This window comes from Poecilia mexicana, unplaced genomic scaffold, assembly GCF_051168715.1.
Source record: "Poecilia mexicana isolate PSO_F unplaced genomic scaffold, ASM5116871v1 scaffold_1, whole genome shotgun sequence".
NCBI lineage: Eukaryota > Metazoa > Chordata > Actinopteri > Cyprinodontiformes > Poeciliidae > Poecilia > Poecilia mexicana.
This window is the reverse complement of record NW_028263370.1, coordinates 16,056,874-16,072,279: the sequence shown is the minus strand read 5'-3', so window position 1 is coordinate 16,072,279 and position 15,406 is coordinate 16,056,874. Positions and strand designations below refer to the sequence as shown.

The window sequence follows — 15,406 nt, the reverse complement described above, 5'->3', positions numbered from 1 at the left end:
ACTGTTTATCTGCTGGTGTCAGTGGCTATGCTAACTAGCCTGAGCATTTACAACAGGATCTCCTGATGCGAAAAAAGGTGTAGCGGTAGTAGAGAGGAAAGCGAAATGGGAAGGGAGATGAGCAGCGCCATACGAGATTGTGACTGACAAGTGCTAAGACCCGCCTCCGGGCTCTGATTGGCTGTTTCTAGCTAGCACTTGGAGCATTGAGAGAAGGCAGAGGAGTTTTTTTTTTTCATAGATTATCTGTCTCGTGCCATACTTTCAGGACATAGTGACAGCTTTAATAAATATGTAAAAAATATTTCATAAAAGTTACATACTCTAGCTCTAACTGGAACTGCTGCTGCAAATAGCAGCTGCCTCCTTAGAAAATATCAAGTCTGAAATCTTTTGTCCTTCTTTTTAAAATGGGTCAAGCCACGTCAGATTGCATCTTTGAACGTCAGCTGTTGAATCATCCCACAAACTGTCAATAGGATTTAAGTCTGGGCTTTGAGTAGGCCATATAATATGCTTGTATTTAAACCATTACATTATAGCTCTGGTTGGAAGTTTATGGTTAAAATGTAAAAGTGCACCTCTGTATTGGCAGTCTCTAACTAGCTTTATTCCAGGATTAGCCTGTCGTTAGCTCTTTTCAATTTTCCAATCTGCTCTAGAAAACCAACAGTTGTCCTTTAAACAGATTCTCCCACCTGAACTGCACATCTCTGCAGCTCCTCCAGAGTTTCCAATGTATCTTAAGCTGTGACAAAAGTAAATCTTGGATTTTGGAAGATTTATTTTAGATCAGTTTAAACAAACACACAAAAACACATCCACTCGCTCACTTTTGGCCATCTTATACATTTGGCACTTATTTGATACTGTCATCCAGAGAGACTCATAAACTGTTAAACCCACAGATAGACACACACACAGTCCTTTCAGAGCCCTGAGGCGATGACTGCACTGATAAAGTGGACTCCCTAAGTGACTCCCCAGCTGCACCTAGCATCAGCGACAAGAAGAAGATTGCCATGCCAGATTTGTTCGACATGAAGAGATGGAAAGGAAACATAACTGCAGGGAATGTACCTGGAGATGAGCATCCAGTGCGGGAGATAGAAAAAAAAAAAAAAAAAAAAGAGTGGGGGTGTATGATGTGCTTCACTGATACCCGCTAGTCGTAAAAAGCTGTCTGTGTGCTGCAAGATGTCTGCTGTCAAAGACTGTATCTTTACTGTATTTAACAAAACTGCTGTGAAACCTTCCTCTGCGGTGTTTAGTCAACTGCAAACTGGTGCATGAGAGAAAACAGTTCCTATGAAAAGTATTCCCCTCCTCAGACGTTGCACTCTTACAAAAAGGTGTGAGGTGCACAGGTGGAGCGATGGTCCTGATAGCAACCAAAGATGCATCTGAATTTTTATGAAATCACTTATTTTATATTACATATTTTAATTTAACTAACATTTGCAGAAATAAGTTTTCACTTTGATAAATAGTTTTTTTGGGTGGTTTGTTTTTTAATCAAAAGAGCCAAATTTAGTTGATCATGATTGATTTGTAAAAGCAATAAAAAGGGTAAAATATTGATGGGCTGAATAGCTTTTATTGACACTGGGATGTAAGTTTTACCCATGCTGATCTACAGGGTTATACCTTTACTGTTTGAAATCTAAAATAACATAATATTTGAACTATTGTATGTTTTGAAATCTGTTTATTTTTCTTGCATTGGATTTTACAACCATAGCAACAGACATGCGGCTATCTGTTTGCTGCACTGGGAACGCTGCAGTCAAGTAGCTGCCAAATCTGTGAGGTCAAACAAGCTGTTGGTATATTTGAAGCACTTTGAGATAGCGCACTATTTTAGTTTAATTTAATAGAAATAAGCAGCACCAGCGAGACATTATCTTTCACAAAAAGATCTGGTTTATAAGTTCACAACATTTTTCAGGGTGGTCAAAATAAATTAAATTGCCACAAAGTTAGAAAAATAAGGAAATTAGTTTTGCCAATTAATCTCATACAGCTTGAAAGCTTGCTTATTTCTCATTCAATGGAGTCACATTTGATAGAAAAATTAATTTTTGGGTTTAGTAACAGAGAAGCACCGTGACCAATACGACCACATTGGCTCCACTCAACTTGAACAGAGAGAAAGACATCTGTATTGACGAATAGCTAATGACTCTTTGGCAACACTTTCAGTACAAGACCTACAACCCACTGGTGCTGTCGTCGCTGGAGACGAAGCCCATGTCTGAGTCGAACCAACAGGTTTTCACTGGCAGCAGCCCAGCATTTCCCTGGTGAGGCCAGTTATGTGCGTTTCAGTGATGGTGAGCATTTTTATTGTGAAAAATATTACTTTTATAAATAAATATATCCCTAACTGTGAGAATTTAACCACCATTTTACATTTCCCAAATGAAAAATTTGTCCCTTTTTGGGATTTTTGTTTAAGTTCTAACAAACTAGCATTTTAGGAGTTACATGAATGTATGAAAACAACATGTGGGTATTCCTGTTTCCTCCCAAAATTTTGATAAAATCTCATCTTGAGTTGGGTTTACTGTTAAAATCTTAATCACCTGTAAGAAGGATAAGATAAATAATAAGGAACATAAATCTGTGGACTGATAATTCAGTATGAATTCTACACCAAGCGTCTCTCAGGACATAAGTCATAATATCTCTCAGGCATGAGTCTTTTTCCAGCTGACAGTAGTCACTTTAATCCAAGTCAAGCAGTCATTAGTCTGAGACTCTGATTAAAACTAAGCACAGGATTATTACTAAACAAACAGCTTCTATTTTGGATGATTTGGCAAATACTTTAATAAAATGTGTGTCCATTTGACAAGAAGAGCTTAAATCTTTATATTTGAACAGATAAATGCTGTGAGACATGCTTCAGGGCTTCCAGCGGTCCTTGGTGTAATAAAAGTCATAACAAGCTCTAATGCAAGGCTTTTAACCACAGTAACTTAGCCAAAAACGTCCTCTGACTCTTTTGGGATCAATGTAACCTTAATGCTTCTCGCGGATACACAGACATGCATTTCTATTCCCCACCTCCTGCCACAAAACCCCACTTTTTCATTTTCAATATTGAGCCCTTAGTTCTCCATCTCCGGCTCACAGCTCTTGATGAGGCACGGAGGGAGGATTTGAGCAAAGACTCAGCACTCTGAATCTCTGGTGGAAGCTGATAATCCACAGACGCAAGAGGTGGCAACGAAACGCAGCTAATGCCCAAACAATTGCTATCAATGCAGCTCGAGGTAAGACACGATAATAGCATCAACATTGTGGCTGACAATCGGTGGCATGCACACACAAATGGCTGAGTATGAGATGGAATCCATTAAAATCCACGTACAGCATTATAAAAATAGCATTTACAGATTTCTTTCACTTTTGATTTTCTATCACACTTAAGCCCTTCAGATTATCTAACTAATTTTTCACTGTTAACCATGATTTGCCACATTTTCAGCAGCCACAACCGAGCCTGATACTGTAAGATCAACAAACACTTTTATCCATTTACAAACTGAGGCAGGCTAACAGGCCTCAAAAAGCAGCACTTAAAAAAACAAAACAAAACAAAAAAAAAAACAAACAAAAAAAAACTTCAAGAACACAAGAAGTTTTCCAAAAGGCTGAAAAGGTCCTTCTAATGGTTAGGTTGGCAATGGCTCACAGTGAGAACCTTTATACAAATCATGGAGCAATGGTGAAACTCCCCAACAGTTTAAGTGCATTTTAAAACTTATCCAGCAGATCACAACTGAATCCAAAACACCTAAGGTTCTGCAAGATTCACTCGTCTCATTTCAAGCCAGTTTGCATCATTTAGCAATAAAAAAAAAGTACTGACCAAATACAATAAAAAGTCACATTTCGCTCCCAAACTCCAGCGCTTTAAATTCGGCTCCTCAGCAGAAAATGCTGAAGGAAAAAGTCCAGCCTTCAATTATTGATATTATGCAGCAGGAAAATGATCCAAGGCAAAGCAGGAAATCTGCCTCTAAGAGTGGGAGGGAAGGTTTTGGAATGGCCTAGTTGAAGCCCAAAGTTAAATCTGATGCTATGACTCAGTATCTGAACTTAAAGTGACTGACTTTAAAGAAGAGCTTGGCTAAATTACTGCACAGTGATAAGACTCATTTCCATTTATTACAAGAAATTCATACCAGCTGTAACCAAAAATGGAACAAGTTATTAAGTTTAATAGTTTACTTTTCACAAGGTTTACCTTTGTATGTAATTAAAAGTGGTTAGATGTATCCAAGTACAAAAATCAATTTATCAATTTATTGGTGATTACCTTTCATAGTTTTGTATGTAGATTAAAATCAGGTATCTTGCGACAGTCTGCAAACTGCTTCCAGTGAATCAGATCCTTAACTCTAATATGTGACCTGATATGGAAGCTAAATGTAAATCTTAAAGCAACAACAGTAAAACAGAAAATGACTAAAGAAAAGAAAAAGAAAAACACAAAAATGTGAAACAATAAAAATCTGAAAGAAACAATTTGCACCTACATAAGCAGCTTTTTCGGAACTGATTAAATCTTCAAGGGGACAATTCACTGCACGTTGAAACTAGAGTATGTGCTTCATAAAGGCTTTTCCGCTGCACTTTGGAATGACTAAGACTCTTGTCAGAAGAGCCGAGGGGCCGTTTGTCAGCCAGGAGGGACAGAGCAAGCCATCAAGATTTTAAGCATTAAAAACAACAAATGAAAAAAGCTTCATATTGCAAGCAGTTTCTCTGACTTTTTTTTCTCTTCCTGGAAAACTTGCTGACACTCCAATGACTGCTGACATATCTGCAATGTTTCAACTCCACAATCCTGATTTCTGAAAATCTTATTTGTTCTTTTTAAAGTTACAAGCTCATAACAAGGAAATATGCAGAAAGATTTAATATGGCAATTAAAACAAATATATTGTCTCTTTTAGTGCTTTGGTCTCCATTTGAGTATTAAGATTTTTCTACAGGTGCACTCCAGCTGTTTTGTCACTATCCAAAGTTATAACCAAAATGACCAATTAATAGATGTTCTTATCTTTTAACAAAATGAAAAATAAAGCTTTCTAGTTTTCTGTCAGCAGTCAAAGGATGTTTATGCTAAATGAACCTACAAAATGTTTTATGTTGTCAAAACCATATTAAATACCCAGTAAAACGCAAATGAAGAACCTGCAGAATAAAAAAACGTGGGGAAAAAAAATTACTATGTGCATTTATCGCCTTTATCTGCTTCTGTCTCTCTTTCTCTGCGTGTGTGTGTGTGCGTGTGTGTGTGTGTGTGTGTGTGTACTGCACTGCTGGTGGCGAGTAGCGGCCTAATGCAAAGGCCAGTTGTTGTGCGGAGCTGATATTGCAGGGAGCAGATGGATCGGTCTCTCGGTCTCCCTGCTTTCAATCTTGTCCCACATCGCTGCCGTCGCCCCATTTAACAGCCAATTTCCAGCCGTCTCATCACAAACACACGTGAACAGGCACGCAAACACACACGAGAGGAAAAAGGCAGGAAAGGTAGTGGACTCCTGAGACGTGCGTAGAGGGGAGTGGAGAAGCACTGGGGAACGTACAGACAAATTCAGCCAAGTGAAGCAGATACAGACGCAGGAGCGTCATTTGTACATAGCTTTTAGATATTTAAGCACATAAGTGGTAAAAACAAAATGTACATCAACACACACAGTCACACACACACACGCACACACACACAGTTAACTCCTTTGGGTGGATGCAGCTGGAGACTGTGCAGTTTTTAATGAGCCTGCTCCAGATGTCTTCTCCTGCTGCAACACATGAATGGCTGATTAATCAAGCACGTTTTACTCAAACACCGACTCGCACACATGAATCCTAATTTATCTCACAGATTTAGAAATCTCAATTTATAACTGTAATCCCAAATGGCTTTCCCCAACACACACATAGCCATTCATCCCCATGTTGCTCTATTGCTCACACACGCGCACACACACACACGTACCGCTGCAAGCTTTAATATATTTCTTTCTGAAAGACATCAAGTTCATGTGCACAAACAGCTGAATGATTCACTCTGAAACAGCACTTGTTCCATCTTCTGCAGTCTCTCTAACACCTACTCACACTGACCCACGGCTGGCTGCTGGGGATGCAAACATGCAGCAAACATGTGGAAATGCCCTCCAAGCTTCTTATTTTAACAAGTCCTGGTGAGAACCGGCTGGCCTCCATAAAACGTGACCTCTGACTTTCAATCTTCACACCTCTCACAGCAGGAGATTACATCAGGAGTCCTTCATCTTTGCCATATCATTCCAGCCCACGCATTTGGTCATGTGATTTTATTGCCGATGTAAAATGACATCTCACTTGAGTTTTGATTTTTGCTCAAGGAGAACTACGACTTCTATGGTCTGGTGACTAAATAACCAGAAGAGAAACACATTAGAGGTAGCTTTTGGCTTAAAGCAGGGCCTGGAAGAAGTATTTCTACCCGTTCAGCATTTGTATATTTTGTCACATAACGCTACAAAACGTTATAGTGGTTTTATGCGACAGGCCAACTCAGAGTACTGCAGGATTTTAAAATGGAGGAAAAATGAAAACATGAGAAAGTAAAGTCTGTGTGGTATGCATTTATGCTCAGCAACCCCAACTATAAATGACAAAAATCCATTATCAGCTAAATAATTATTTTTTCCAGTTCAAGTGACTTTCTTCAACTTCATAAAAAAACACTCATTTGTATTAGTTTAGCATGTAAATCCCAATAAAACATGTTGAAATGAGACAAAATATGAGGGTTAAGGGAAGCAGAAACTTTAATTATTCTAATTGTAAATGTGTTTTCATCAGCGGTAAGCATCATAATTAAAAGAAATAAAAACGTGTGTGGTAGCAGGGAAAGGAGGAGTATTATAAATAATCAATCTACATCATCATGGCCAGGATCTTATCCACTGTTTTTAAGTAATATTTTCAAAATCCTGTTTTCTACCTAATTGGAGACATGGATAGCCATGGTTAAATTATGTCATACATGCAGCCATGGTTAGCATAATCGTGCAGTTAAGATGCACATGCAGTCAGAGAAATGCATCTGCTCACACACAAACACACCACTTGTCATTACCTTCTGTACGGATGGTGAATGGCGAGTCTCCCAGTCTCTTGGCTGAGAACTGCCCCCCCAGAGAGGTCATTAAAAAACACAGGCTGAAGAAGCCCACTCCCACCACAAATATCCTGCAACACATGAGAGGAGAGCGAGATCACATGAAAGACGGCAAAAGGTAAATGTATTTACTGGACATAGTCGCTACACCCATTAAACTAACATATTTCTTGATGTTACAATCACAAATTGGATGTATTTTGGCCATAATTTGATGCAGCGATTCATCATAAAGTAGCAAATATTTGTGAAGTGAAAGTACGAGGATACAGCGTTTAAACAAAACGACTCAAATACATTTCTGAGCAACGTGATGTGGATTTGAATTCAGCTTCATGTATTTAAACTTTTCAAAACTCTGATTGCAGCTGCAAGTCTACAGGCTGAAATGAAACAGAATAAAACGGAACTGAAATTCTTCACCAATCTCCTTTTAAGGAAAAGCCTAAGTACATTCAGACTGGAGGGAGAACACCTGTTAGCATATTTTTTAAAGTCTTCCCTTTGGTTCTTCACTTGATTTAGTTGTGGACTTTGACTGGGCCATTCCAACACATGAACGTACTTTGATCTAAACCATTCTGTTTCTGCTCTTGCTTGGTTGTTGGTAGTCCTTTGTACCTTCTAGCAGGCTCTGTTCCCTGTTTTTAGCCGTACCTGTTTTCTCTTTCAGTCTGATAAGTTTTCATCTCTGTGTTCTCGATGCATTATGATGCTTCCACTACAACATTTTCACTGTAGGACGTCTGTAAGGGTCATGTGCAGTGTCACTCTTACAAGGCACATAGCATTTTGCATGAACTTTCATTTTGGTCTGATCTGAACAGAACATGTTGTTCCACTTGTTTCTCATCCCCCCCCCCCCCCCCGCCGTTTTATGACAAAGCTGAAACATGATGTCATGTTCATGTCTTTCTTTCAACTGTTTGTCTTTTTTTTCCCTTTTTTTTGACAAAGGCCAGATTTGAGTGCACACGGCCTCGGTAGGTTTGCAGCTGAACCACATCTTTCACCACTGAAGGAAGAAAAAAAAGCACTCCCTGGAATAATTTCCCACTGCCTCATAAATAGGCACTTCCATTATGATGGCCCTGTGTTGGACTGTCACATAAAATCCCAATAAAATACAACTTTACAGCTTGTTGAGGCAGTTCTAGGTATGTGAATATATTTGGAAAGCCTTGTACATGTAGAGTTTAAAACAAGCATGTCAATCCTTTTTTTCTTCTTTGTTTTTATTGTGTCAGTGAGAGAGAGGAACATTATCTAATATACGGTAAGTTGCAGTTGATGCAGGAAAACACAGGATTCAAAAGTAATCAAGTAGAATTATAATTACATCTCAATAGTAATTTCAAGCTGTGCAGAAGATCTGAAAGGATGGAGTCCTGCGGGAAAAATGTAGACTGGAAAGGAATGGATGGACTCTCCCATCCAAAGTCTTTCAAAGACAATTACTTCATGTCTTAGGAAAACTTTACGTGTTAGCGTTCCCCACAGCTGGGTATGCGCTGCTCAGACCTTCCCTCTTGCTCTCTGCTGTGGTACAGCTCCTTCCCAGGCTAGTTAAAATGGCCACCGATGACGACAGAGGAACAATTTTCCTGTAACGGTAAACTGTTTCTCTGCCATTAGCAAAGCTGCATCATGTACACAAGAGTGTTTGATAGCTGTGAATTTCTGCAAGTGTCAGAAGGACCACAAGAAAGAAGCAGAGGAGCTTGACCTTTTCAGAAATCTGCCTCATGTTATACTGCTACGTCATGGTGACAGTTTTAAGAAATTAAAAAACCTTTTTTAAAAATCATAAAAGTTACCTACTGCAGCTTTAATCTGGATTCACACATTGATCCACTAAACACACATCTGGAATATTGGCTCAAATTCAGATCAGCCTGTGGGACAGTAACTTCTGCTCAGCTCTTCTTTGAAACGTAGATCTTATATTTAAAAGGCTCTTACAGCCCATAATAGAAAAGAAAATAAGACTCTGAGGGTCAGATCTTAAGGGATTGGGATCTTTGATTTAAAAAGACCTGGAAGGTCTTTTAAATCCTGCCCTACTTAGGATACTCTGTACAGCATCTATGGATCAAGGGTTATCGTATTATGTTAAGACTGTTCAGTGAAACAGGGAGGAAAAGCTGCCTGGGATTTTCATCCAGTGAACAAAACGCCAGTCGGCCTCCATGACTAACGAGTCAAATCCTGCTTTTAAAATGCTTACTGCTCCACCGCTTATCGAAGCAAGAGAAAGCAGTTGAAGGACTGTGAGAAGCTGTGCTAGACTGTATAATTGTAAAGAGGAGGGAAAATGGCACGGTGATTTTCAATGCCCTCCCACCCCACCAAAAACACTAAAAAGCCTAAAAATGTGCCCTGGATATAAATTCAACCCCCTCAATCCCATACCTCAAAGTAAAATCCAGAGACCCCTAAATGCCTTTAGAAATCCCCTAATAAGTGAATATACATTTTTGTAAATAGTAGACATAAACCTTCAAGCATCAGGTCTACATGGAAGTGTAAAGCAATAGTTTCATAAAAGCTCATATTTAAATGTTGTCACATGACATTTAGTTGACACTTTTCAGATTCCTTCTTCTAAAAAAAATTAAAAGCCATCCAAAAAGGATACGACTGTAACCAAACTGTATTGAAAAAAACAAAAGTGCGTAGGATATGAAAACTTTTGTATAGCACTGTAAATATCCAGATGTAGAGCAATAAACTAGAGCAGAAACAGAGATGTACACGATGACAAAAAGCTGAGAAAGAACAATTTGAATGTTGTGGCAATAACTTAAATCTTAACCCAGGAACAAAAATGAATTATTCATAATCAGAAGCAGGCAGGGCTGTTGAACGGCCCTCTGTAACGCCTGATGGCACTTTCTGGAAGGGTAAGCAAGCAAAGTCACGCAAAACGTCAGAGGATATTTTTTTCACCATTGTTGATGCTGCAAGAAATGGGTTTCCATACACAGCTCAGAACAATAACCCATGAAATGATGTGTGTTGTAGTTAACCATATATCTAGTCTTTACTGGTCCAAAGGAAATAATATTGGCAGCAGGCTCATATAAACAAACCATCATTTAAAAAATTTTAAAAATTTTAGCTAATTTCACTCAGGATACTTTAGGACAAAATTAAACCATTGAACTTCCACAGTAATAAAAAGTTGGATTAACACTGGAATAACAGTAGCTCACTGTCATTTTTGTGTTTAAGTAAATTCACCACATACTGAATGCTGGAAATATTTAGAGATCCCTTAACAGGGATCACAAAACAAAGATTTGTCTCGGTCGAGTGAAAGAAAATTGTGAAGAGCAACAGAAAGATCAAACTTAGCTGTGGAAACTGCTTCCTTACTAAAAGTTATTTATTATAGAACCAGTCATGAATCAACAATAACTGGAGCCACATTAACGTAAAACCCCTGACTGTTTACTTTCTGGTTCTGTGTATAACAACTGGCTTTTATTTTGAATGTATTTTTGATTGAGCACAACAACCCAGAACAACCAGGATGGTTTGGATCAAAACATATTTGTGTGTTTGATTAGCCCAGTCAAAGTCCAGAACTTAATACAATTATGAGTCCATAGGAAGACCTGAACGTTGAGGTTCGTAGATACTCACTATCCACTCTGACTGAACTGGAGCGTTTCTCTCTCTCTCTTTTTTTTTTTTTTGCAGAAACATAATTTCATTCTTTAGATATGCAAAGCTGAACGATACATGCCCTAAAACTCTTCTAGTCATGATTGCAGTTATTCAGGTATGACTGTAGTTGTCAGAATCTGGTTGTTAGCCAACCTTACGTAACTACCGACATTACACTCTCTAGATTTCACCGAGTGGATTTAAAAATCAAGTACCAGCATGTCAATGAGCACTTCTGGTTGTAGTATTTCTTTACTCACGCACTCACACACAAAAGACAAAAACACTTGGGAGGAAATGAGAGTGCTTACGTCAAAGTCGTAAAGTATCTCATCAGTTACTGAGCTCTCTCATTTACCTCTTTTCCTCTCCTAGGAAACGGGAATATAATACAATCTGCTTCCAGGCATTTTGAGGAATGTATTAGAATAGCTCAATCATATTCAAAAAGCCAAAGAGAACCAGTACAGCAACTCCAGCCAATATAGTGATTATAATTCAGAGATTATTCGGCATCAATATGAGGCCACGATCCAGAAATTTTTAGACCTGCGTGGATTACGCATTTACGGTACGACCATCTGCTGTCCACATAAAGTGTGTGAAAGCTGCAAATTAAAGTCGCTGACCTCACCTAGACCACCTGTGTTTCTCACTTCAGCAGACCTATTATTTGCTTTTTATCATCATCCTCTGTGAAATGGGTAATTGAGAAGAAAAAAAAAATCTTAAGACTCATAGGAACATGTTTGAAAAGATAGAAAAGGTTGTACAGAGGACACGGTACAAAGGGCTCATTTTTCAGCTAAGTGTAATTTTCTTAGCATAACATTTGCGGCAAATGAATAGTTGTTTGGTTCCTGTGTGGATATATATATTTAGAGCAGGGACAGAGGCAGCAGCTAGTGTGGGTGTGCCGCAGCTGGTCTGATGGTGTCCGAGGGTAATCGTTTTCTTCTAATATCATTTAGCTGGTTTTCTAAAGTGGCCTTAGATAGGTGATATGAAAGGATTAGGTCCTGGTCCTGCCTGACGAGACTTTAATTAACAGGCTTAAACTAAATGCTCGGCTCTCTATAATTGGATCAGAGGCAGAGATGTGCTATCAGCCATCAGGCTTCTCCGCACACCAAGATTTATCAGATTTTGCCTCCAGAAGTATTTTACGCGGCATGTGGGAGCGCCGTCGTAGGTTTTGGTCTCGCTGTTTTTCATGAACTGTCCCTGCAACCAAAACCGTCCTAAATTCATAGCATGAAAGGAGTGAATTACTTGGAGTTTCTACATGCCAGGCTGCATTCTGAAACATGTTTTGGTTTAATCAAGTGTAGGAATCAACAATCAAGCAAAGCTGACAAGTCTTCATTCATTGTGACTCCTACAACCATACGTTCCCATAGCAGTATCTATGCTCAACAAATGTTTTCCAGTTTTTTCAGCAGCCTAATGATGTATTTTTATTTGAAGAGTACAAATGACTGCTTAAGTCTGAAATGGAAAAAAAAAAAAACACATGTTTTGCAGTTATTTTTGCAAACAAAAATAAGAAAATTGTGGCATGCAATTGTATTGCTCTGAGTCAAAACTGTGCAGAAGCATCATTCAATCTAATTACCGCTGCAAATCTTATGGGTTATGTCTCAACCAGCTTTGCACATCTAGAAATTAAATCATTTATCTCTGCCGAATACCACAAGCTTGTTTGTTTTGAAGTCTTGCCACAGATTCTCGTTTGGATTTGGGTTTGGACTTAGACCGGTCCATTGTAACATCTGGATATGCTTTGGAACAAATCCTTAATACATGAGTATTCAACTACAGTCCAAGAACTGGTGTTGCATGTGTCCCTGGTCCAACACACCTGAGTCAAATGGCTGAATTACCTTGTCAGCATGCAATCACGTTTTCCAGAGTCCTGCTAATGACCTGATTTTTGACTCAGGTGTGTTAAAGCAAGGACACATCTAAAGGTTGCAGGACACCCTCCATTTAGATGTTGACTGTACATTTTTCAGTGGTTTTCCTCCTGGAAACTGAACCTCTGCTTCAGTCTGGATTATTTCACAGGTTTTCCTATAAGACTCCAAAAGAAGTATTTAGCTCCAACCCTCTGCTTCTCAGCTCTGATCAGATTTTCTTCCCCTGCTGAAGAAAAGAATCCCCTAGGATGATGCTGCCTCTACCGTATTTCTCAATGAAGGTGTTGAGGCGCAGTGACAAATGTCCCCCCACAGAACAACATCTTGCACTTCGGTCAAAAAGCTCAGGCCACGTTCTTCTTCTACATGTTTCTGTCGCTGAGACCTGCCCGCTGCGTTCCTTTGCCTTCCTGATAATGAGGACTTCACAGAGTAGCTGGATTTTTACTAAGAAAAACATGCATTAATTACAAATCACTGACAATGTGATTTGTGAAGACCGTTGGTTGTCTGAACGCAAACACATGCCAGACTCTGGACATTTGTTTGTAAGGAAAATTTTGAAAACCATTTATTCTTCACATACTCCATGAAGCCCACTGTGTATGCTTGTCACATTAAATTCCAAAATACTAAAAAGTTTTTGTTTGTGATGTAAAAAAGAAATCATTTCAAAAACACTGTGTTATATTAAGAGAAAATAAGCAGTCAACTCAATATTGCTTCTTTGGACTTCTGAGCTGGTAGCCTAACCCTAAGCACTGGGTACCAGGAGGACTCCCACTTTAGATCAGTTTTTATCATGCATTCATTTAATCCCGTCCTCTAAAGCACTGGTGTCAAACTGCATTCTTCAAGAGCCAGAGTCCTGCAACCTTTAAATCTCTCTCTGCTTCAGCATACCTGGCTCTGATATGAACTCATTAGCAGAGCTCTGTAGAGCTTGACAGCACCCTAGTGATGCAGAGCCACCATGTAATTCAAGTATGTAGGACAAGGGACACATCTAAAAGTTGCAGGACTCCGGAGGAATGTAGTCAGAGACCTCTGCTCTAAAGTGCAGCTGCTTTGAAAAACTGTCTCCTCTTTACTCTCCACTGGCTTTAAGGTTTGTGGTTAATCAGTGTATGTATGAAATAACAAAGCCTTTTAATGGAGGATGGTTATAGCAATAAAGTATCAACTCTTTAGGTCATCGTGTGTGTATTTAAAATACAACAGGAGCCACGCACACTGGCAGAAGAGAGCTGTCCGCACAGTCAGGAAGTGAGTCGGAGCGCAGCCTTATTTACAGAACAAGACTTAATTCCCTGTTTGCAGCTGTTTGTTGTCGGTGTCTCCATATGGAGGCGGTTTTAAATCATCTGGATGGCAAACTAAAACATCTGGAGTCCACATGCACACACACCTTCACTCCACATCCCAATGCATTGCATTATAAGCTTCCCAAATAAGGCTAACATTTCATGAAAGTGGTGAGCAGAAAAGCCTGAAGAGATAAAAACAATCGGAATTCAGCTGAAATGTAGACATAAAGCAAACAAAGCTAAAGACAAAGCACATTTTTTGTTCTTTTTGTTAGTCTTACCTGAATGGTTTGAACGTTACTAGGCATCTTCTGACCATTATTTTACCGTCGGTGCTGCCAGCAATCATTTTCCAAAACGAACCCCCGCTGACATGGTTGCTAACCTCCCGACCTGGAACTTGAGCGGAGCGAGCATCTTAGTCCCATCCAGCGGTCCGCCCCGTCCTCCAGCTCGCTTTATCCTCAGTAACCGCTGGTGCGTCTTCGCTCCTTCCGTGGGGAATGATGGAAAGTTTCATTCAGCAACTAGGAAAAAAGGGTCGGGTTTCCCCCCCCACCCTCTTTTTATAGCGTTATTTCAACGCTAAGCAGACGCTATGACTGAGGACAGAAGTGACCGTAGAGCGTCGCCCGAACGAAGTCTTGAACAAATACGGCGTTCTGGTCAAGACCATGAGATAAAATATGTGTCTGCTCCAAACTACGTTTTATTTCTCTGTAGAAAGTGAGAGGACGCCGCTCCCCGAAGGGCTGAACTTCTCAGTGGAGCCAGCGCGACTCTGACTGCTCTGCCCGGTTGCTCTTACAATTATCACCATGTAATTTATCACAGGTAAAGGTTACCGCATCCGGTTGATACTTTCAAAATAATAGCCTCACACAAGAAGGCTCGTTTTCTGAAGCGACGAAACAATACTGTGTGAATTCAGAAGAGTATATAATCTATTAGTTTCTTTTGATTTTTGTATTACTTCTGTATAAAATGTAAGCAGAAAATCTTTCAGAATATTACCTCAAATATAAATCAATGTTGGTTTTAAATGTATTCTTTAAAAAATAACCCTTTTTCATTCATATTTCATACTTGTTTTAAAATATGATTTATGTAATCCTACCAAATCCTGCCTCAACAGTTTAATTTAAATTGAACCGAAGATTTACATTAATTCCGGTGTTCTTCCCGTTCATCACGTGCAGCTTCCGGTAGTGAACACAAAGGCTATTTTGACTGCTTTATGAACAACTAGATCAACTTTGTAAAACTTCAGAACAGTCATAAGTATTTTGGTTGGTAAAGATGTGTGTGTCTGTCTGTGTTGT

The 15,406-nt window shown here is 39.2% G+C and overlaps 1 protein-coding gene across 1 annotated transcript in view; it reads right to left on the bottom strand.

The window, feature by feature from the left end:
• The window catches only part of LOC106922552 (alpha-1,6-mannosylglycoprotein 6-beta-N-acetylglucosaminyltransferase B-like), a 127,792-nt gene extending 112,920 nt beyond the window's left edge, over positions 1-14,872 (bottom strand). Inside the window, exons 1-2 of the mRNA XM_014995069.2 lie at positions 14,366-14,872; positions 7,145-7,257 (exon numbers count right to left, since the gene is read on the bottom strand). Of these exons, the coding sequence (XP_014850555.2) occupies positions 7,145-7,257; positions 14,366-14,433 (181 nt within the window). The 5' untranslated portion in view covers positions 14,434-14,872. The remainder of the gene's footprint in view (positions 1-7,144; positions 7,258-14,365) is intronic.
• Positions 14,873-15,406: the final 534 nt, after the last annotated feature.